General features: G+C 35.5%; 4 protein-coding genes, 2 non-coding genes and 1 pseudogene across 14 annotated transcripts; 5 read left to right on the forward strand and 2 right to left on the reverse strand.

The window, feature by feature from the left end:
* The first annotated feature begins 557 nt into the window (after positions 1 to 557).
* LOC111460479 lies at positions 558 to 675 on the forward strand. The gene has a single exon (XR_002713425.1). It is a non-coding gene; the product is annotated as a U5 spliceosomal RNA (small nuclear RNA).
* A 630-nt stretch (positions 676 to 1305) lies between these two features.
* Positions 1306 to 1423, forward strand: LOC111460478. The gene has a single exon (XR_002713424.1). It is a non-coding gene; the product is annotated as a U5 spliceosomal RNA (small nuclear RNA).
* Positions 1424 to 1910: 487 nt separating this feature from the next.
* On the forward strand, positions 1911 to 9432 carry LOC111460271 (SNF1-related protein kinase catalytic subunit alpha KIN10-like). 5 transcript variants are annotated; one of them, XM_023103448.1, is made up of 12 exons: positions 1911 to 2108; positions 2312 to 2401; positions 4593 to 4791; positions 5186 to 5370; positions 5470 to 5652; positions 5746 to 5877; positions 6276 to 6461; positions 7574 to 7663; positions 7755 to 7838; positions 8181 to 8321; positions 8551 to 8793; positions 9036 to 9432. In XM_023103448.1, the coding sequence occupies exons 3-12, from the start codon at positions 4602 to 4604 to the stop codon at positions 9147 to 9149; spliced, it is 1548 nt and encodes a 515-aa protein (XP_022959216.1). In that variant the 5' UTR covers positions 1911 to 2108; positions 2312 to 2401; positions 4593 to 4601; the 3' UTR covers positions 9150 to 9432. The 5 variants fall into 5 exon arrangements, with proteins under 5 accessions (XP_022959216.1, XP_022959214.1, XP_022959213.1 ...); XM_023103446.1 differs by having other exon boundaries at positions 2312 to 2395; XM_023103449.1 differs by having other exon boundaries at positions 1947 to 2108; positions 2304 to 2401.
* Positions 9433 to 10248: 816 nt separating this feature from the next.
* On the forward strand, positions 10249 to 10361 carry LOC111460476 (annotated as a pseudogene).
* Positions 10362 to 10828: 467 nt separating this feature from the next.
* On the forward strand, positions 10829 to 15851 carry LOC111460341 (probable 26S proteasome non-ATPase regulatory subunit 3). 4 transcript variants are annotated; one of them, XM_023103573.1, is made up of 9 exons: positions 10829 to 10967; positions 11046 to 11157; positions 11280 to 11534; positions 12765 to 12893; positions 12982 to 13118; positions 13269 to 13323; positions 13404 to 13514; positions 14419 to 14658; positions 15015 to 15851. In XM_023103573.1, exons 2-9 carry the CDS (start codon positions 11077 to 11079, stop codon positions 15525 to 15527), a joined length of 1521 nt encoding a protein of 506 aa, XP_022959341.1. In that variant the 5' UTR covers positions 10829 to 10967; positions 11046 to 11076; the 3' UTR covers positions 15528 to 15851. The 4 variants fall into 4 exon arrangements, with proteins under 4 accessions (XP_022959341.1, XP_022959340.1, XP_022959339.1 ...); XM_023103572.1 differs by having other exon boundaries at positions 11066 to 11157; XM_023103571.1 differs by lacking the exons at positions 10829 to 10967; positions 11046 to 11157; positions 11280 to 11534 and adding exons at positions 11883 to 12020; positions 12099 to 12210; positions 12333 to 12587.
* Positions 15852 to 16208: 357 nt separating this feature from the next.
* LOC111460467 (40S ribosomal protein S13-like) lies at positions 16209 to 18428 on the reverse strand. Its single transcript, XM_023103739.1, has 5 exons — positions 18292 to 18428; positions 18113 to 18185; positions 17460 to 17598; positions 17172 to 17358; positions 16209 to 16449 (listed from the first exon to the last, which is right to left on the reverse strand). Exons 1-5 carry the CDS (start codon positions 18312 to 18314, stop codon positions 16416 to 16418), a joined length of 456 nt encoding a protein of 151 aa, XP_022959507.1. The 5' UTR covers positions 18315 to 18428; the 3' UTR covers positions 16209 to 16415.
* A 623-nt stretch (positions 18429 to 19051) lies between these two features.
* On the reverse strand, positions 19052 to 21833 carry LOC111459979. 2 transcript variants are annotated; one of them, XM_023103056.1, is made up of 7 exons: positions 21719 to 21833; positions 20843 to 21265; positions 20591 to 20748; positions 20432 to 20512; positions 19792 to 19867; positions 19609 to 19701; positions 19052 to 19268 (listed from the first exon to the last, which is right to left on the reverse strand). In XM_023103056.1, exons 2-7 carry the CDS (start codon positions 21219 to 21221, stop codon positions 19126 to 19128), a joined length of 930 nt encoding a protein of 309 aa, XP_022958824.1. In that variant the 5' UTR covers positions 21222 to 21265; positions 21719 to 21833; the 3' UTR covers positions 19052 to 19125. The 2 variants fall into 2 exon arrangements, with proteins under 2 accessions (XP_022958824.1, XP_022958825.1); XM_023103057.1 differs by having other exon boundaries at positions 20843 to 21238; positions 21719 to 21819.
* Between the last annotated feature and the right edge of the window lie 285 nt (positions 21834 to 22118).

Consider the following 22118-nt stretch of genomic DNA (forward strand, 5'->3'; position numbering starts at 1 on the left):
TTTTTTTTTTTTTTTTTTTTTGCATGTTTTTAATTTTTAAAAAAATTATTTTTGTGAAGAAACTTTTCTAATGTATAGTTCTATTTTACCATGTTATTCTTATAAAAAAAAAAAAAAAATCTAAAAATGAAATGATTAGATAAAAGAAAATATAAAAAATTTATCTAATCCATAAAAATTTCTCGCCACTCTTACTTTTATCTTCCGTTTAAATGGAATTTTTTTATCTCATTTGAGAAAGACATAGTAAATTCACATCTGAATTGTTTACAACAATGAGAAGTATGAGGACATCAACAGTTGACTTCACGTACACATTCAACACTACTGAATTACATAAATAATTTTAGAGTTGAGATTTGAATTAAATACTAAAATTGTGTGTTTAAATTTATTTATATTTGGATGAATAATCGGATGGTATAAGTGATGGATGAGAGGGGAGGCCCATTACAGACTCCGGCCCATTAAAACGAGATCCCACATCGGTAAAATCAAAATTTTCAGCAATCTAGTGGAGTATAAAATGGGGAGCCGTTAATTATATCTAATCACACCGCCGGAGGTCGAGTACAAGGTGAACTATTCTTTCGCCTTTTACTAAAGAATACCGTGTGCTCGTCCCATTCACCGGCATAAGCCTATTTTTGGAGGGATTGCTCTTCACCGAGGAGTTCCCATAATCCAAGTTTAATACCTTTTCAGAGTTTTTAGTATGTATTTTTCTTAAGTGTGATTAGATCTAATTTTTAGGATATAATCTGTTTTTATCACTCTCTTAATAAGTTAAATATATTTGTATGTTAACACTACTCACTCTCTTCCGCACCTTGGCCTCATAATTAAGGGTCATTGACATACAAGTATACATTTGTGAATAACAATTTTTTTAAATATAATTATAAATCAACATATCAATTTTATAATTCATTTTTTAATATTGAAAATTTTAGTATGAATTATGTGATATTATTGAAAAGTTATTTAGGGGTTTTGTGAATAAACAGGTGATATTATTTATAGCTTATAGTATGTTTTGTTAAACAATAAAGGAATAAGTACATAAAAAAGAACGTATTGCATGTGGTCTTACTCAAAAGGGTTATTGTAAAAAGGGTTGTTTTAGTCTAGATTTGAATTAAATACTAAAAATTTTGCGTTTAAATTTATTTATATTTGGATGAATGATCATAAGGGCTTGTGGGAGGGAGGCCCATTAAAACGCGATCCCACATCGGTTAAATGAATTTTTCAGCAGTCCAGTGGAGTATATAATGGGGAGCTGTAAACCTCCTCAAATCACGCAGCCGGAGGTCGAGTACAGAGCGAACTATTCTTTCGCCTTTTACTAAAGAATACCGTGTACTCGTCCCATTCACCGGCATACGCCTATTTTTGGAGGAATTTCTCATCACTGAGAAGTTCCAACAAGCCAAGTTTTAATACTTTCTTTCGGTGTACTTTTAATACTTATTTTATACTAAGGTTAGCTACGTTTCTCAAGACTAATTAGTTAATATTGCCATTATTTTTTTTTAGTTAACAAGTTAAATAAATTTGTATTTGAACCCAACTCTTTTGCGTCATAACACGATCCTATATATGGATCATGGATCAACCTCCGATCCTATATATGGATCACAAATAACTCATGACCGCGGTTCACGCTTTTTTAAATATGTATATATGGTTTTTGGAAAGTTTACCCTTTAGATTATAATTACATATCACAAATAACTCATATTTTTTAATATGAATTACATACCAAGTTTACCATTTGTATGATTTTTGAAAATTTTAAATCCATTAAAAAACCATTAAAAAAAAAACCCTTGAAATTGTCTGTTAATTACTTAGAGTAGAACTTTAAATGTGTGAAGAAAAAAAAAGAAAAAGAAGGAAAACAATGAAATTGTAAATAGTATTTGGATTTGGAAAGAAATGAAGAAAAGGAGTTTCTCTCTCTTCGAATCCAGTCCCCGGTCGTTGCGCTCTCCCGCATCGGTCCCAACATCCATCGCCACGCCCCGTCGCGTTTTCCCTTCGCTCGCAGCCAGCATTCCACTCTGTCTTCCTCAGATTTACACTTTCCATCACCCTCACTTCAGGTTTTCTTCTCCTCTTTTTCCTTTATCACTCGTATAAGGGTTTTTCTTCTGTATTCACAGACATTCATAACGCCGATTCTCACTCACTTTCTCCTTCTTGTATGTCTTTCTTTTGATTTTCTGTTTTTTCTCTTTTCATCTTCGCTGAATTTCTTCTATTGAGTGTTTTCTGTAATTTTTAAGGTCTCTATATGGTTTTTCAGGTCCCAATTTGCTGGTTTGTAATCCATTTTGTTTCGATCTCTGTCCGGTGCCCTTCTTTGAATCTCGCAGGAGTCTTTCTCGAGGTTATCGTTATGTATTTTCCTATTAATTTTGATCTGTGTGGGTAATTTCTGCTTATTTTGCGAGGGTTGCTTGGATGGATTTTTTCCTTAATAACTTGTGCTGAATTCGGGGTTTTTTGATGTTTGAAGTGAGTAAAAATTACGGAAAGCTATGTATGATGAATTTGGAATTTGTGATGTCGTGCTTCGGTAGTTCTATCAACTTTAATGAATTAGTATGAAATTCGATGGTAATTGAATTCATCTTATTGTGTTCGTGGTAAGTGGAATTATGGAAAGCAGTCGAAGTGGGTGTAGTATGTTTTTTTCCCCGGTTCACTCAACTATCAAAAAGTTATTCTATTCCTTTCCATCTATACTATCCACAGTAAAGCTTTAATTGTGTTTGTCAGAAGAGTTTTGGTTTTTCTTTTAAAAGCTAGGTTTGAGAATCCCCGTTGAAAGAGATTCTATATGGCCATGTGGTGCTCTACAGTAACATGGATTTGAATGAGTTCTGGTGGTTTACCTCAACTGATAACAAAATTAGAAGGAATTCCCCTTGGGAGTTTTTTTGGTGAAGTGTAAGAGAAGGCGACTGCATTCGCTTACCTGAGAATGGGGAAAACACTAGTTTCAGGTTTAATGGTTGTGCAGCTTATAAACTTCTGACCGTTTTCCTCCCAGACTGTACCCAATTTTGTGCTTTAAAAAACTAAAAACGTGGCTATGAGTAACCTATGAGATGGGATGAAAGTGTAAGCTCTTCTTCCAGAGGCCTTTTTTATGAAAGGGAAATTGGGGGATTAATCAACCTCATTATCCTTTGTGTTGATGTTGAGTTCTTCTGTTGGAATTTGTAGTTGGGGGCCTCAACATGGGAAAATGGGATTCAAAGGAGATATCCTCACATAAGCTCATCTGTCTTTTCTGCATATGTCAGAATCAAGGGGAGATTCTGGATCATTTCTTGCTCCATTGCCCTTATGCCCAAGCCTTCTGATTCTCTCTTTCGCAAAATTTGGATTGCTTTGGCGCTTCCCTCAAAAAGCCTTGGCAGCTCTAGAGCTAATCTTCTTGGCCGTCAATTTTTTATAAAAAAGAAACATGCTTTTGGGAGGGGTCATTGGGAAGAAAATATAGAATTTTTTAAAGTGACTTGTAGAGGTATCAAAGAAGTCAGAGATACCATACATTCTAAGTATTTGGAGGGAAATTTTGGCTATCGTGTAGTTTTCTTATCACCCACTCTTTTGTACTTCTTTTTCTATCAATGAAGTTTTCTTCTTCTTCTTTTTTTTATTTTTTATATTTATTTATTTATTTAATTTTTTTTTTTAATTTTAATTTTTTTTTTTATAAGAAACGGATGTATATTGAAAAAATATAAACACCAACAGCCTAAGGGAAGAGGGGAAGGAACCTCCCTCCCAAACAAAAGTTACTGGAGTATGACCTCCCAATTTCAGAGGTTTGAGCTAGGCTATTGTTACACAAGAATTCCATACTTCTAAGACACTATAACAAATGGGTATTTCGTAGGAAAGTGCAAAACGTTTCTAAAGAATAAGACTTATTTTCTAAGATTCTCCTGTTTTTTCTTTCCAAGTCTCCCAAACAAGCACTTGCAAAGCACAACCCCACAAAATTCTATGTTTTCCTTTTAGGTTTCAGCCGTTGAGGGCTTCTAAGAGCCAATCCTCACAATCATATCTGGACGGCATACACAAAAACCAAACGCTCTAAGAAGAAGGTCCCACCCTCTCAAAGCAAAAGGGCATCTAAAGAAAAGATGCTTGATAGGCTCCTGTCCCTTCAAAAACAGGGACAAACTGAAGGAGAAGTATACTCATTATTAAGCTTCCTTTGTAGCCTTTCTTGATTATTTAAGCTTTTATGGACTAAACTCCATAGCAAAACTTTAATCTTTTTTGGCACAATAAACTTCCATATCATAGTTATCATTGGCAACTTGAGATTTTGAGTAGATTCGTGTAATTTTCTTGTCACCCACTCTGTCGAGAGTGTTTTTTCTAACTCCCTTGGAAGATGCCTGTAACCCTTTATATGTTTCTTCATGATGCCTGGAATAACCAATTTCATTCATTTCTATCTCTTTAGTGAACAACTTGGTGCTATCATATTCTCATTTCATATGAAAGATATATTTTTTTTCTTCAACGTTGATCTCATTTCTTATTTTTTACCATTTTTGTAGATCTGTCAAATGGATGGACCAACTGGTCGTGGTGGTAGTGGCATGGATATGAATTTACCGAACTATAAACTTGGAAAGACCCTTGGCATAGGTTCATTTGGGAAAGTGAAAATTGCCGAGCATGCTTTAACTGGTCATAAAGTTGCTATTAAGATCCTTAACCGCCGAAAGATAAAAAATTTGGACATGGAAGAAAAAGGTTTGATTCTTTTTTGAATTGTATGTACTTTCAATCTTGAAACAATATCATAAAATTTATGAATCTGTTGAAAAGTCTGTCAATCATGATTTCTTCATTTTGATTTCAAGGTTTGTTTTCTAAGTACAAGTTTAGGTTAAATTTCTGAAGGGCGGCAATCTACTTACAAGTTAGAACTTTTAATTTCTTTTGATGGTTCCCTCCATTCCATCTAACCCCACCACCACAAGAAAAAGGTGCTAATCGGCCTTCTTGGATTTCAAAAATTTGTTTACATTCACCCTTTTTCATGATGAACGTTTCATTATTTTAATTTTTCATTGTAATTTTTGTATGAAGTTGGTTTGGGTCTGGGAAAGGCTTACACTTTTTTCTCACTATGAAATTGGCGCAGTGAGAAGAGAGATTAAAATATTGAGGTTGTTCATGCATCCTCACATTATACGGCTCTATGAGGTTATAGAGACTCCAGCAGACATTTATGTTGTGATGGAGTATGTAAAATCTGGGGAGCTCTTTGATTATATTGTAGAAAAGGGAAGGTTGCAGGAAGATGAAGCCCGTAATTTTTTCCAACAGGTATGTTGCAATTGTAATTTTAAACATTGGTTGCGACTTGCTATTCGTCCTATTCTTCCATCTTAGTTATGTTGTGGGAAATTCACCTTCATGGAACAGATAATCTCTGGTGTGGAGTACTGCCACAGGAATATGGTAGTTCACAGAGATCTCAAGCCGGAGAACTTGCTTTTAGACTCAAAATATAATGTGAAGATTGCTGATTTTGGTTTGAGCAATATAATGCGAGATGGTCACTTTCTGAAGACAAGTTGTGGGAGTCCCAATTATGCTGCCCCAGAGGTATGTTTGTTGCAGTGCAGTAACTCCCAAGGAGCAGTTGCCATTTTGTTGTTGGGTTTCAATTTAACAATCATAACTTTTTAATATAATTAGGTCATCTCCGGGAAATTATACGCTGGACCTGAAGTAGATGTGTGGAGTTGTGGTGTCATTTTGTATGCCCTTCTGTGTGGCACTCTTCCTTTTGACGATGAAAACATTCCCAACCTGTTTAAGAAAATAAAGGTATTTCTGTATTTATTTCGTTTAGCTTAATTTTTGTTATGGCTGGAACAAAGTTTCTTGGTGAGTTTGAACTTCTTTTGGAGCTCTTTTTTTTTTTAATTTATTTTTTATAATGTCAGTATTTGCATATATGATCTGATTATTTTCAGCTTCTCAGGGAGGATAACCTCCTTCCATAATTTATTAGTATTATTAGCATCCTAGCTAAGGGTCCTCAAGGGGCATTGGAGAAACATTTATTTACTTTAGATGCTGATTTCATGTGCTTGGACTCTTCCTTATGGTTACAAAGTTGTCTCTGTTGCACCTATTTAATTTAATATATACACCTTACAATTCAATCCGTCTCAGAAGTGATGAAGACTCCAAATCTTAACTAAAATTTTGCTGTCTTTTAGGGTGGAATCTATACTCTTCCAAGTCATTTATCATCTGGTGCTAGAGAACTGATCCCTAGTATGCTGGTGGTTGACCCAATGAAGCGCATCACGATCCCTGAGATTCGCCAGCACCCATGGTTTCAGGCTCATCTTCCACGCTATTTAGCCGTGCCTCCACCTGATACAATTCAACAGGCGAAAAAGGTTCAGTACTAAAAATTTAAGAAAGATCCTTAAAAAATATTCTCTAAACAATTTCTTGAAAAAATATGTAATTTCTTTAAACATTCATTTTCTTGTATTTCATAGTACTATACTCTATCATATAGAAGCCTAAAAAAACCTTTGCATTTTCTGCACTTTGTAAGGCTCGAGAGGTTTTTTGCTCTTCAATTCACCTTGTGCTCCAAAACCTACCGATTACTACTTTTTATTATACCAACTCTGTTTTCATGATTTTATTGGCAGACAAGCGAACAGTTCATAGATTTATTTATTAATTTTTTTAGGAAACAGAATCGTTTCATTAGGTTCCTCGGGAGATTTTATTTTTTTTTTTAGGAAATTTCCTGACATATGAGAACATTTTTAGAGCTTGCACACTAAGACCTCTGAATTCACTATTTTGGATTATAGACAGGAAAAGACTACTGGAAATGTTATTTGACTCTGTATTCTTTTCTTAGTCTTGAGACTTCTAGGTCTGAATGTGTTCCTTCGTTTTCTGCCTTTCTTCTCAACATAGTTGGACCATATAATTTCCTCTTTTCTTTTGTTATGTAGTTCTCACTTAAAATTAAGATTAAAATATATGTCGACCCAAGTTGCAGTTAACTTTTTTTTTTCTTTTTTTTTGCGAACATAGGTTTGTCTACTACGAGTTTCTTATTTCTAAAATTAGGGCTTGTTTGGAAGTGTAAGGTTTTGAAACTTGCATTATTCAAAATTTAGAAGAATATATTTATGTAGAACTTGGTAATATAGTTTTTTTAAAACAGATTTCAATGTAGAAAATAGGAACGATACTTTACTGTTCATTCCTCATGCATTTTTTAGATATAAAAATATTATTGGTAGGATTACTCGGCAGTTATTAGTAGGCCATTGCCTTGCTTCATTAATAAGGCTTTTGGTATGTAACAAAGAGTAGAACCAGTCAATCATATAACCATCCAATGTACTCAATATCTATTCTACTTCATAGGATAATTAAGTTCTTTTCTGGTTTAGCAATATAGGTTCTTAATTGCTTATTTCTCTTGTCCAAGTAATTAAACTTTTTCCTTTAATTATTTTACTTTATTTTATTTTTTCAGATTGATGAAGACATTCTTCAGGAAGTTGTAAAAATGGGATTTGACAGGAATCAGCTGGTGGAGTCTCTTCGTAACAGGATTCAAAATGAGGTGCATTATTAATTAAACTTATTCTCTTAAGAAACTTGAACTACTTCCTTGCTAGTTACTGATGGTCGTTGTTATTGATAATATATGTCAGGCTACTGTTGCTTATTATTTGTTGCTGGACAACCGGTTTCGTGTTTCTAGTGGCTATCTTGGAGCTGAGTTTCAGGAGACTATGGTATTCATGTTCTTTTTCTGGTCTGATAAACACGTAATTCCTTTTTATACTATTATAAAAAGCATTCCACCCACCCTCCAGAATGCATTTTCCTGAAGATTTCCATATTCAGTGGCAAAAGAGAAGAAGTTTGGGAAATTTTCTGGCCTCATCTTGTGGTGTATTTCTCCTGTATTTTGTTCAACTATTGTAGTTTCAGTTGATTTTTTTTTTCCACTTGTTTTATTAAGTATTAAATTCTCTACATTTTTCTTCTTTAAAAAAGATTCACTATTAGCCATTTCTATCATGTTAGTATTTGTGCAGTCCAACATACATTGTTTTATTTTTATTGTTTGGTAGGAAACCAGATTCAATTCTATGCACCCTGGTGATCCTACAAGTCCTGCTGTAGGACACCGGCTTCCTGGATATATGGATTATCAAGGAATGGGCCTAAGATCACAGTTTCCCGTTGAGAGGAAGTGGGCTCTAGGATTACAGGTTCGTTTCTTTGTTTTAATCTGTTTGGTGCCTAACTTTTAATGAGACATTCTTGCCATTTCTGTAATGTTGGAAGATAGATCTATATTTAATGCTTGAATTTTCTTCTTATGGATGCCTACAAGTTGTATGTGTGCGAATGGGTACTGAGTTGCTTTTCTGAGTAACCTAGTAACTGATGTTGCCCGAGGTACGGATTATGATTGTACTCTTTGGTCTAACTTGGCAGTCTCGAGCTCATCCCCGTGAAATTATGACCGAAGTCCTCAAGGCCCTACGAGAGCTCAATGTGGCGTGGAAGAAGATTGGGCACTACAATATGAAATGTAGGTGGTTACCTGGAATTCCAGGCCATCATGAAGGCATGATTAACAGCCCTGTGCATAGTAATCATTACTTCGGGGACGAGTCTACCATCATTGAAAATGACGGCATAGTAAAATCGCCGAATGTTATTAAGTTCGAAGTTCAGGTATTTTTTTGTCATCAATCCATTTTCTCTCGTTCGAAAAGGATTACATATTTTTCAATATACATTTTCATCCCTTCCCAGCAACTAGGACCTTTGACATTACATTACCTAAGGTTGATTTATTCTTGAGCTTTTTCATGAATGAGTTGTTGCTATTTCATGATAATCTATAGAAAAGATAATGTCGAGGGCTAATTACATCGCATCATTCTCATTTGTTTTTGGTTGGATTTTGTTGTCAGCTGTACAAAACACGCGAAGAGAAGTATTTGCTTGATCTACAGAGGGTTCAAGGCCCCCAGTTTCTTTTCCTGGATCTTTGTGCTGCCTTCCTTGCGCAGCTCCGCGTCCTCTAAAAAGCACATAATTTTAACGCATGGGATGATGAGCTTGTGAATAAATGTTTCACAAGCATCACTTATTTATATCATCTTACAGAATCTTAGTTCTTCTCCCCTCTTTTAGATTGATAGTTCAGTCTTGTGTAAATCTGATTTTCGGTAGTAGAAGTTGTCGATCTCAGCGTCCAATATCGATTGGTGATGCCTGTTACCTTGCCCTTCTTCATTACCCCAAAAAAAATCTATTAAACTTCTTATGAAGTGTTTATAATTTAAAGACATTCTCCTCTATCACCTACAGCTTCTCTCATCTGTGTCGTATTCTCTTCGTCGAGATTCCCGAAAGCGTTTCCTCTTTGGTAACTCTCTGAAACTCGCACTTGGAAGTTCTTTTAGTAGTAGGGAACAACTTGTTTTTGTTGAACATTAGTCGGATTAATTGGTCATGACATTTGAGGGTTAGTTAAGAGTGATGCACCTTTTGTTATTATATGATGAAATGATGAAATGTAGAGATTTAATATTTGAAAAACAAACTATAGTTCCTCGCTGAAGTGTTGAAAATCTACCATTATTACTGTTCAAGTATATGATAGGAGATGAAAACCTCATGTGGTAAATAACAGTAGTATGACGTTCTCAAAAGGTACTTGAACGTTCTCAAAAGGTACTCGAAGAATCAAAACTAGTGTACGGTGTTGGATTGAAAGTTAGAGATCTTGACAACATAAACCAAGAACATATCACATGCTAAGAGTGTGTCGTTCTAAAATTAGAAAAAATCGATTTTCACCCAAATATTAGTACATTGAAAAAATGTCTTATCACGTTCTGATACATATAATAGATAACATCATAGCAACCAATTGCAATTAGGTCATTTGCTTGCAAGATGTCACGAATTATAAATTTTAACTGTATCAATTAAGTTAATAATATAACGTAATGAATTTACATTTTAGGGTATAGGATAATAGCAAAGTGGAATTTTGTTTTGGGCCATCGAAGTGTTTGGTCCATTAACATTAGCTCAGTTCCCACATCGGTAAAGTTGCAAAAACGGACACCGCTTGGGAATATAAAAAGCCGCTTTGCCGACTTCTTCAAATCACGGAGCCGGGCGGTGAGCACAGAGCGAACTATTCTTTCGCCTTTTACTAAAGAATACCGTGTGCTCGCCGCATTCACCGGCATACGCCTATTTTTGGAGGGGTTTCCCTTAATTGTGAGAAACTCCCACAACTCAGTAATAAATCCTTTTATTCATATCAATATTTTAATTTTTAATTTGATTCGCCATGGTTGAGTTAATTTTAGTAAATGATCATTGTTATGACTTCCAGAGTTTATTGGTTACGATATTTTGATACAATTATATCATTATATCAATGAATCTTAAAGATTTATTAATGATATTATTAGGAAGATGATTAAATTTTAAAAAGTTAGAATAACATATTAGAGAATTTTTTTACCCCCATTTCTGACTGTAGCCCTAGCGCTGAAAACTAAGCTGTATTCTCGTGATAGTGTTGTTCTATGCCTTCGATGAAGCCACCAGAGGTTTTCTTATTATCCACGGTTAGAATCGGACTCTTGCCGCATTAAAAAGATTTTATATTATATAAAATAGAACTTTTTTTTTACAAAATTCAAAAATACCGATTAATAGCCCCGAAGCGACGTCGTTTTGTAACTTTGATTCGCGTGCTTCTTTTCTCTTCTAACATTCACTGAGGGTTTGTCTTGCTGAAGAAAATTTCAAGAAACCCTTGCTTCTTCATCTCTGATCCATTTACACAGCGAAGATCTTGTTCTTTCTCTCGATTCCAGGTCAGATCCACTTGAACTATCGCTTTGTTGATTCCTTTTTGTTTCGCCACCGAAATTGTTGTTGATTTACCTATGTAGTTTGTGAGATCTTCATACAGAACTTGCGAAGATGACCCAAGACGCCGAAATGAAAGAGCTTCCTGCTCCATTGCCGTCTTCGTCCTCTTCAACTTCCCCTCAACTCTTCAGCGTAAGAAAATTTTATCTATATTTTTTAATCTTGCTTTTGCGCTTTGTTTATTTGAATGCGGCTCTCTACTGGGGATTAGGGATTGGGATATCTTTCAATTTTTTTTTATGTTTGTTCTGTAGGGCTTCATTCAATCCTTAGAGTGCCTGGTTTTTAAATTTCTTAGTGATTTCTTCTTTCAATCAGTTTTGAAAGAGATTGTATCGCTCATTGAGACTGGTGCCTATGCCCGGGAGGTTCGGCGCGTTGTTCGTGCCATTCGTCTGACAATGGCCTTGAGGCGGAAGTTGAAGGCTTCTGTCCTTTCTCAATTTCTGAATCTTGTTCTCCCCCCAGGGTCAGAGGTGCACACCAGGTTATCGTCATTTCTCCCAAAGGTACTTAGAAATTATTAGGAAATTTTGATTTTCATCAGCATAATGCAATTTGAGGTCGTTAGCTAGTTTTTTTTTTTTTTTTTTTTTTTTTTTTTTTTTTTTTTTTTTTTTTTTTTTTTTTTTTTTTTNCCCATTTCTGACTGTAGCCCTAGCGCTGAAAACTAAGCTGTATTCTCGTGATAGTGTTGTTCTATGCCTTCGATGAAGCCACCAGAGGTTTTCTTATTATCCACGGTTAGAATCGGACTCTTGCCGCATTAAAAAGATTTTATATTATATAAAATAGAACTTTTTTTTTACAAAATTCAAAAATACCGATTAATAGCCCCGAAGCGACGTCGTTTTGTAACTTTGATTCGCGTGCTTCTTTTCTCTTCTAACATTCACTGAGGGTTTGTCTTGCTGAAGAAAATTTCAAGAAACCCTTGCTTCTTCATCTCTGATCCATTTACACAGCGAAGATCTTGTTCTTTCTCTCGATTCCAGGTCAGATCCACTTGAACTATCGCTTTGTTGATTCCTTTTTGTTTCGCCACCGAAATTGTTGTTGATTTACCTATGTAGTTTGTGAGATCTTCATACAGAACTTGCGAAGATGACCCAAGACGCCGAAATGAAAGAGCTTCCTGCTCCATTGCCGTCTTCGTCCTCTTCAACTTCCCCTCAACTCTTCAGCGTAAGAAAATTTTATCTATATTTTTTAATCTTGCTTTTGCGCTTTGTTTATTTGAATGCGGCTCTCTACTGGGGATTAGGGATTGGGATATCTTTCAATTTTTTTTTATGTTTGTTCTGTAGGGCTTCATTCAATCCTTAGAGTGCCTGGTTTTTAAATTTCTTAGTGATTTCTTCTTTCAATCAGTTTTGAAAGAGATTGTATCGCTCATTGAGACTGGTGCCTATGCCCGGGAGGTTCGGCGCGTTGTTCGTGCCATTCGTCTGACAATGGCCTTGAGGCGGAAGTTGAAGGCTTCTGTCCTTTCTCAATTTCTGAATCTTGTTCTCCCCCCAGGGTCAGAGGTGCACACCAGGTTATCGTCATTTCTCCCAAAGGTACTTAGAAATTATTAGGAAATTTTGATTTTCATCAGCATAATGCAATTTGAGGTCGTTAGCTAGTTTTTTTTTTTTTTTTTTTTTTTTTTTCGTTTCTGAGTGGGCTTGATCAATTTGAGTTATGGTTCATGGTAGTAGTGTTCTGAGCCTTCAAATTATTGCACAATTGCTTAGGAGGACGACTTTGAAATGGACGTTGACACGGCAACACAAGCTCCTGTCAAGCACCCCCTGCCCGAGATAGAGATATTCTGCTACTTGATTGTGCTAATATTTTTTATTGATCAGAAGAAATATGACGATGTGAGGTTTTATGCAAAGGAATCAGTGTTTTTCATATTTTTCCTCAACTCTTGGCTAGTCATCCTGAGCACTAACTGAACATTTTCAGGCTAAGGCTTGCGCCTCAGCAAGCATCACACGGCTCAAGAGCCTAAATAGGAGAACAGTCGATGTTTTAGCATCCAGGCTCTACTTCTATTACTCCCTCAGCTACGAACTCACTGGCGAACTTGCTGAAATAAGGGGGTGAGTTTTCATCTAAAACTGTAATAGGGTTATGGTAGTTAAGTTTACGCCTTTGTATGGGTCTAGTGGTTTTAATTCGGAGTATATAAATGAGGAGGAATATTTAATTGAATATATTAATCTTTTGACGTGGAAAACTTTGATTGGCAGTAACCTCCTAGCACTGCATCGCATTGCAACCTTGCGCCATGATGAATTGGGTCAGGTAGTCCTTCAAACCTTTTCGGTGCATACCACCCGTGAGTTCATTATGGTACCTTACGTATGGACAACAATGTCATGTAGGAAACCATCCTTAACCTTCTACTTCGTAACTACCTCCACTACAACCTCTATGATCAAGCAGAGAAGTTGAGGTCCAAGGCACCCCGATTTGAAGCTCACTCAAATCAGCAGGCGAGTTCTAAGTTCCTTTTTTTTTTCTTTTTCTTTTCTTTATTCTAAGGTAATGAGTATATGTGGGTTCTTAAAAGATTTTCAATCAGTACTTAGGTAGCATTGTTTTCCGTTGAAATGCTCGTAGCAGATGTAACTTGGCCATCATTTAAATAGTTTAGATCTTGTTTTGTATGCAATTTAAATTATGTTTTATGTTTTTGGTATCCATATTTTGGATTTGAAATTTTAAACTGCATAGTCAAAGAAAAGTAGAGAAAAGAAGACAAAGCCTTTAATATTGTAGTATTTAACTTTATTAAGTCATTTCATTTTTGTTAAATAAAATAGGTAGAACATAATACTATTATAAATCATATGATATTGTAAGATAATAATTATACAACATTTCTAACATAAAACATGTACGTACATTATTTAACAATAGTTGATATTCAACCTAATAGTTATTTGGTGACTACAACTATTTTTTTCTTTATTATTATTTAAAAAACTATATTTATAGTATATAAATATATTATCAAACTCATTTTGAACAACTGATTAAATTGGGGTCCAGTTTCCAAATCTTCAACTAAACATATATTTGAAAACACTGAAAATGTAAAAGATAACTTTCTTCTTCGTTGAATCCCCTATTTTCAAGTTAATTTTTTCAGATAACAAACTAAATGCACCCTTAGGTAACTCGATGTTGAAGTTGCTAAAGTTGACATGATTAGCCATATGCTCATGAAGTTTTAGAATATAGCAGTTGTGTAGTATGTGAATTCATAAGAATCTAAGCATCATATTTGATATTGTAGGGGTGTTTTTCTGAGGTAGAATTTCTCGCCTTTCTTAATATTAGAACTTCAGTTATAAGCTACAATGCTAGATATCTCATAAAGATTGGTTATTACAGTTCTGTAGGTACCTATTCTACCTTGGCAAGATCAGGACCATTCAGCTGGAGTATACAGATGCAAAGGAGTCTCTTCTACAAGCTGCTCGGAAAGCACCCATTGCAGCGCTTGGATTTCGAGTGCAATGCAACAAATGGGCAATCATTGTTCGGTTGCTGCTAGGAGAAATCCCTGAGAGGACCGTTTTCATGCAGAAAGGCATGGAGACAGCTCTGAGGCCATACTTTGAACTTACAAATGTAATTTTTCGATACTTTCCAGTTATTTTCTTCCATTAAGTTTAAAGTTTGTATGGAATCATTTCTTTTTTCTCTAACAAAAAATGAAATATTTGTTTCTTAAAAAGGTGAGGATGAGGGAAGCGGAAATGTTGTGGTAATGTAGGGAATCTTGTTAGTGGGACCCATATGTTAGTTGCTGATAGTATAGGTAATTACATGAATGGAGGGTTAACATAGGGGGGATATCTTTGGCTTAAGTGTTAATTTTGGTTTCGAATTTTCCCAAGTTCATGATCAAGTCAAGATAATGGCAGTGTGATTCCAGTTTATTATACTTTTTCTTAATGTATTGTTACCAATGTTTTTTTTTTCAGGCTGTGAGAATTGGTGACTTGGAGCTTTTCAGAACTGTTGCTGAGAAGTTCTCCAGTACTTTCAGCTCAGATCGAACCAACAACTTGATCGTGAGGCTGCGACATAATGTCATTAGGACTGGGCTTCGCAACATTAGCATTTCTTATTCGCGTATTTCTCTGGTTGATGTTGCTAAAAAGCTTAGGTTGGACTCCCCAAATCCTGTTGCTGATGCTGAGAGTATTGTCTCGAAGGCAATCCGAGATGGAGCAATCGATGCAACTGTCGACCATGCGAATGGATGGATGGTATCGAAGGAGACTGGTGATATCTACTCAACCAACGAACCTCAGATGGCTTTCAACTCGAGAATTGCATTTTGCCTGAATATGCATAATGAAGCAGTTCGTGCCCTTCGGTTTCCACCAAATTCACACAAAGAAAAAGAAAGCGCTGAGAAAAGGAGAGAGAGACAACAGCAGGAGCAAGAACTTGCAAAGCACATAGCTGAAGAAGATGACGACGACTTTTAGCTTATTACATAATCTGGGAGAGACGGTAATGAATATTTGGTGCATTAATGAATCAGAATTGGTGGGCAGAAAATTTTTGATTCGTCGGTTCAGATGAGTCCCGCCCATTTTCTTTATGTTTGTAATGCAACTTTCATTCATGGAATGATGCCCATCTTATACTTACCCTTCTGAATTGTAACTCAGCTTTGGGATTGCATCATGTGCAAGTACAATATTTGCTGGTAGGAAGATTGTTCTTGTAGTTGATGTAACGTTAGTCGGTTTTACTTCTACTCGCCATCTCGGTGGCCTGCTGTTAATTTTAGCGTTGCATTTGGTAAATCATGGCCATATCTTGAAAGTATTGTTTTAAAATAACAGTGTCCCAGCTTACACTTGCATATACAGTGAGAGAATTGTGTAGCCCATTTCCATTATGAGAAAGGAGAGGGAAGATCTGAAAAAAACTTCATCAGAACTAAGAGTGTAATTAAATTTTGTAACATTAAAGGCTCAACTAAAAATGTACTCTTATTTCAATTACAAACAGTGTTTCATAAAGAAAAACCATCTCGATGTTTTTGGAGTCGAATAGAAAAATTTCGAACTGTTTCAGGTCGATTAGTTATTTTCCATTGATCAATTTCAAGATCACTAATTTCAATTAAAAATTTGAGCTAAATTCGAACCACTTAAAACTTGCACCCATACGAGCCATTCAACAGGCAAAGTCATTCACAAAAGCATTGCAGAAATCAAATTTGCAATAATGAATCCAAAGTGAGGTACAAGATGGATAACTGCCGAAGTGAGTTACTGATAAAATATTAAACATGGTTCTTAATGGAAAGTTGAATCGCCAAAATAACTCCTTGCTTTCTCTTAGTCATCACCAAAAGCTTGCTTCTAAGCCACAAGGGTGCTGGCTGTGGTGGATTCACTGTAAAAAAATGACATCCACATTCAATTAGACAGCTCGGCATTGAAGAAAAGATCACAAACCAACAAAATTGAATATGTTCTTCAACATTTCGCGAAGACTATCAAAGTTGTCCTCGTCCTAATGGTAAGAATTTGAGATGTTTGGAGATACACACTTAAGATTTCAGGTACGAACCTAAAAGTTAATAACTTATTGTTTTCACTTCTTAAGGAGATAAAGGGAGTGGGCTATGAGCATAATGCAAATAATGGACACCACGTTATATATTCTCGAGTCTAGAGTCTAGAATCTAGATGCAACTCTCTACATACACTTTGCAGTTTGGCAATCCAACATGCTACGAGTATTGAACCGTTACAATGCTACATTTTAGTCCATGTTTTATGAGATAAATCTAGTTGGTGCCACGCACCTATACGTCCCCCTAAAATTAAATTAATCCCCACCATCCCCATTTGTTGAACTCAAAACAAAAATACAGAGACAAAAAAGAAGAAAAATTCAGGTACTGTTTTGATAAGGAAACCAAACAGGTGTCCACTAGCTATCATCTTAACGCAATTTCTCTTTTAACCGTATCTTCCCAGAATTAGACAGAGTTTAAAAGCTAAAGATCAGCAGCATGTGAGAATATGAATTTAACGTAAGCTATGCGACTTTTTCATGCAAAAGTGAAGATACTAAATAATTTATGTTATTCTGTGCCTTAAAATACTTACTATTTCCACACGGGAGGGAGCTTCTTAGTCTTCTTGTAATACCGGGCAAGGCGATGGATCCTGCTCTCCACCAAAATCAACCTGAATTTGGAATCCTTGTCTTTCCTGTTCCTTTCCAAATGCTTTCTGATCGAAACAGCTTTCTTGATGAGATGGTAAAGATCCTCCGGTATTTCAGGAGCTAGCCCTGAGCCGAGAAAGAAAAAATGGACATATAAATCACAAAATAATTCTAACTATAGTATAAAAGAGAAGAAAATTGGTGGAGAAAGGGTAGATAGGGCTCACCATGAGCCTTCAATATGCGCAAAATCTTACTCCCAGTTACACTTTTGACCTGAGCAATCCCGTGAGAATCACGGAGAATAACACCAATTTGAGATGGTGTCAAACCCTTCTTGGCAAATTTGCAAATGTTCTCGGCAACCTGAATGGCAAAAGAAAAGACATCAATTTCTACAGATAGTACAGAAATTAACCTCCCTTCATTTCGAATGACTAACATCTAAAATGGCATTCCAGGGAAGAAATTGATCAGTTTTCTTAGATATACAAGAGAATAACCATCAAATTTGGCACTCAGATGCACTAAAAAACACATCACCATGCCCCCACCAAATTAACGACTGCAATTTCAATTATTTGCCAATCACACAAACAATCTTACAGGAGCTACCTTCGTGATCAATAATAATAACCTATGACATTTTCCTGCTCAATTACTGAAAGATCACGAAACTCAATCATCATAAAAACATTGAAAACCTCGATATTAACTCGTGATTGAAAGGCTCCATAACATAATAGAATTAGATGAAATCTACATTTTACCGCACATTTTCCATTCCATAGTTTTCTATTTCAAATCAATTAGAAGGTCGAAGCCCAATCCAACAAAAAAAAAAAAAAAAAAGTTAAGAACTTGGGAGAGGAATTCTCACATCCTGAGAAGAGATCTTCAGCCAACTTGGCGGCGTCCTTTTGTAAGGCAGTGCCGAAGCTGAAATACCCTTACTGAAAATAGAAATAAATAGAGTAAAAAAGAGTTATTAGGGATGTATAAACAGATTTTCCGATGAAGCTTAAACGCAAGATTTGTTCACTGAAAGTAAAGGCGAACCCTCGACTATGCATACGACCCATTGCGACGGCGCGTGGATAAGAAACTGATTCTGATCCTCTAAGGTTGAACTACAACTTCGCCGGCTCCTTTGCTGAAACACTGCCTAACAATCCCTGCTATTAGGGTTTTGATAATTTTGATCGGTAAATTTGCACTGCATTCTGGGCTGGGCCTCTGGGCCAGCCCATCAATAATTCTTTTTAAAAAAAATTTAAAGTTATATAAAATTATAGATTTACTAAAATTTAAAAGTTTCCACCCGTACATAATATTAAATTCAATTTACATAATTTATTTGTATAGTGTTTTTTATCTCATTTTAATTTACAAGAATTTCGAGAGTATTATTGTTTTTTAAACCACGTTTTTTACACTTGAAAATGACGGGTTTTTTTCTTCTTATAATCCAAGTTAATAAAAATATGTCTATAAATTTTATTATAAAAATTTAAAAGTTTTTTAAAAAAATTATCGTCTATTTGTAAAGCTTTGAAAGTGAACATTATTTTTTATCAGTTAAAAAGGTCTAAATGGAAATTAAAACCTTCGAACATTAAACCATTTGTAACAGGAATAATACAATACACTAACTACACTAACTTGTACAGGCACCCTTATCCCATATCTGTAGTCTAGACCACTTCGATACTGTATAACCACCACTATCCTTGAATGTTTTAAGTAGGAACTACACTATATGAACTAAACTACAGTAAATGAACTAAATGTTTGAATTTGCAAAAAGCAACCTATATAACATAAAACTATCATCCCTCAAAAGAGAGAAGATTCTACTTCCATCAACTATGCCAAGATCTCTTCCATCGCCTTCTATTCTATGTTGATCCTGATTACTTTTTTGGTTCCACCAGAACCAGATCTCTCCCTTGCACCACCACCATGTTCATATTTCCTTTCAGAAAAAGATGGAAAACCCCGACTGATCATCTCTCTGTTTCTACTGCCACTAGATTCTGCATCGTCAATGTTGATCAAAATTAAACACCGACACCAAAGAGCAAACTGAAGTGCCAAAAGGATATTTTGCAGAGAATGTCTTGGGAAAAAACAGCAGAACATGTATAATATATACTTCATCTCAGAGGTGATGAGGATGCACAGGTCGTCTGTGAAATTTCTTTTCTCTATTTGTGTATTGAGAGGTTACCAACCTAACCAAACCGAACTACTCGGCAGGCATACTTATTTAAGAAAGAAACTCTCTCCTTTGTATTGGAATGGAGGATATGATGTTCAAAATGGGGTTAGAGTGGATGAGAAAGATGCTTTTGGAAAAGCAAATAATCAGATTACCTGCACTGGGATCCATATGAAATCCACCTTTTGGAACATTTTGATGCCCTTGAAAATTACCTTTCCATGCTTTTTCAAAGCCAGCAAGTTCTTCTGTATGAAAAGTATTGCGACACAGTGTTATAGCTTTAACATGAAAAAAACCAGATAATCATTAATTATGGTTGAACAGACAGAGTAGACCTTCATTCAGATTGTGCAGAGTCTGAAGTACGTCCACTTTACCATCTGGGTTCAGCTTCCTTGTAACTGAATGACCCTGCAGAGGTAAAGCAATTGGTTTAGTACCCAGCTTTCTAATTCAACTTCATATCTCAAGCAATGGAGGCTACAAACGAATATCGGAAAGAAATACACAGAAAATGATGTGAAAATGAAGCATGTAACACACTGCATCACATACAAATTGGAAAAATATAACCCTGCCGCTCTTAATGGAAACGATTGGATTACAAATATAATAAGAAACAATTTTCACTTATTGGGCACAAATTTAAAATTACACATATAATAACGACACTAATGGAGTCCGACTGCACCAAATACTGTCCCCTTTTCAGAAAAGAACCAAAGTCTTTCATTTCAAGCAGCTATTTGTATTAGATACATGGTTCACAATACTGACAAAAGGACCACTTAAAACTTATATGAAACGAGAAGAAAACTTGAAGGGAAAAACAATTTCAGACTAGGTTTTGAGAATTTCCTAGGTTTACATGAATTCAATGTCAAGCCATCATTAAAGATAATCAAGGACAAGACATGGTGAAGTCAAACAATCTATCAGTCCTTGAAGTATCAGAGTTCCATTATCAATCTATACCTTATCATGAATTCCTCTAGAGATCCTATGAGTGGCCTGACCTGTTGTCTTATCGGCTTCTTTCGTCTCTTCAAGCAATACCTGATTCATAAAACCTGCTATCAAAACCCAGTACTTTATGCATAAAGTTTACAGTCATTCCAGAAGAATTTGACTTACTCCCTCATTATCTACCCTTCTAGTTCTAGTAGAAGTGTAATATGCTCCATCTACACCGCCATATGTGACTTTGCAAGTATGCATACTGGACTTACTAGCCTTTGGCTGAGCTCCAAAACTATTATCTTCACTACCTCTACGAGTTATTATCTGGCGCTCTAGAACATCAAACAATAAAATGATTGAAGCATGGTAAATTTTGAATAACACAGTTCACGTAACCAAAGAACATCAAAATCACAGCTCAATTACCATCATTAGGATCATCAGGATGCTCAACTGATGGCTCCTTGTCTGACCCATAACTATTCTCATTCTTGTCCTGTTTCTGGTTCACAAGATCGTCATCTACCTCCCTCTCCTCATCAGATGAGATTTCTTGAATCACAAGTCCCTGTGCCCTATCTTTCTTCTCCTTATCATATGCAGCAGCATGGGAATTGGATACACTCGGCTCAAGCATGCTATTGAAAGGGCGAGTAAAGAAAGGATCATCAAATGGATCCCTCTCCCCAAAAAGGCTAGACATCATACTTCTGTGGGATCCAAATAAACCAAATCCAGGGAAACCACCCATGAAGTCGCTTGAGAAAAGCGAGTCCTTCCCTTCTGCTCCTCCCCTTTGCTGCATATTATATCTGCTAATTTCTGTGAACAAATAGAAATTTAGAGAAGCTCCAACAAAAAAGAAAACAGTCCACAGTGGCAAAGTTTAGTAATGAACATGCATGCCAATAACACAGTTGAGTGGGATGAAAAAAGATATGAATGAAATACACCAATCTCTCTGATTTCGTTAAACTTAAAAACAATAACAGCAACAGGTAAGAAGCCAAGAGCTACAATAATCAACTCAAAACCTCATTCAAATGGGAAAAGACACAGCATCCGTGCACCACATTTCCATCCCGTTCAGATTCTTGATAATTCCAGCAATAAATAGTAATTTCGAGACTCCGATCCCAAAAACACAACATAAATTTGAAAATCGAGAAAAAGATAAACTAGTACTAATCTCCATCCTCAGCCAAATTAAGTCAGCAATGAACCAAATCAAGAAACATTGAACGATTTGTTCCGTTACTACAGTCTGCTAGGAAAAATGAAGAACGAGAAAATTGGAATTACCTGTTAATTCTTGAGGGATTGAGGAAGCCGAGAACAGGTAGAAATGTAAAGAAGAAACCAGAAAAGCCGAGGTTCTTCGCAAGTGGCCGTTGAGGATCTTGCGGGCTTTTTACTTTATATACCACGGCTAACTTCGCGAGAGCTCCACGTATATTCTTGAAAGTTCGAAAATGTATTTTTTAATCGATTAAAAAAAAAAATTCAAAATCTTTTTTATATAAATATATCTATAATAATTTCATACCAACAAATAGTAATCTTATTTTATATTAGTTAACTTTAGAAAATTAATTGTTAATAGCTAATTTGTTTTTATTACGTCAAATTACTCATCTAATTTAAGTTTAAGTTTAAGTTTAATTTATTAATAAATATTATAAAAATTAAAAAAATAATTGTT

This window comes from Cucurbita moschata, unplaced genomic scaffold, assembly GCF_002738365.1.
Source record: "Cucurbita moschata cultivar Rifu unplaced genomic scaffold, Cmos_1.0 Cmo_Scf00023, whole genome shotgun sequence".
NCBI lineage: Eukaryota > Viridiplantae > Streptophyta > Magnoliopsida > Cucurbitales > Cucurbitaceae > Cucurbita > Cucurbita moschata.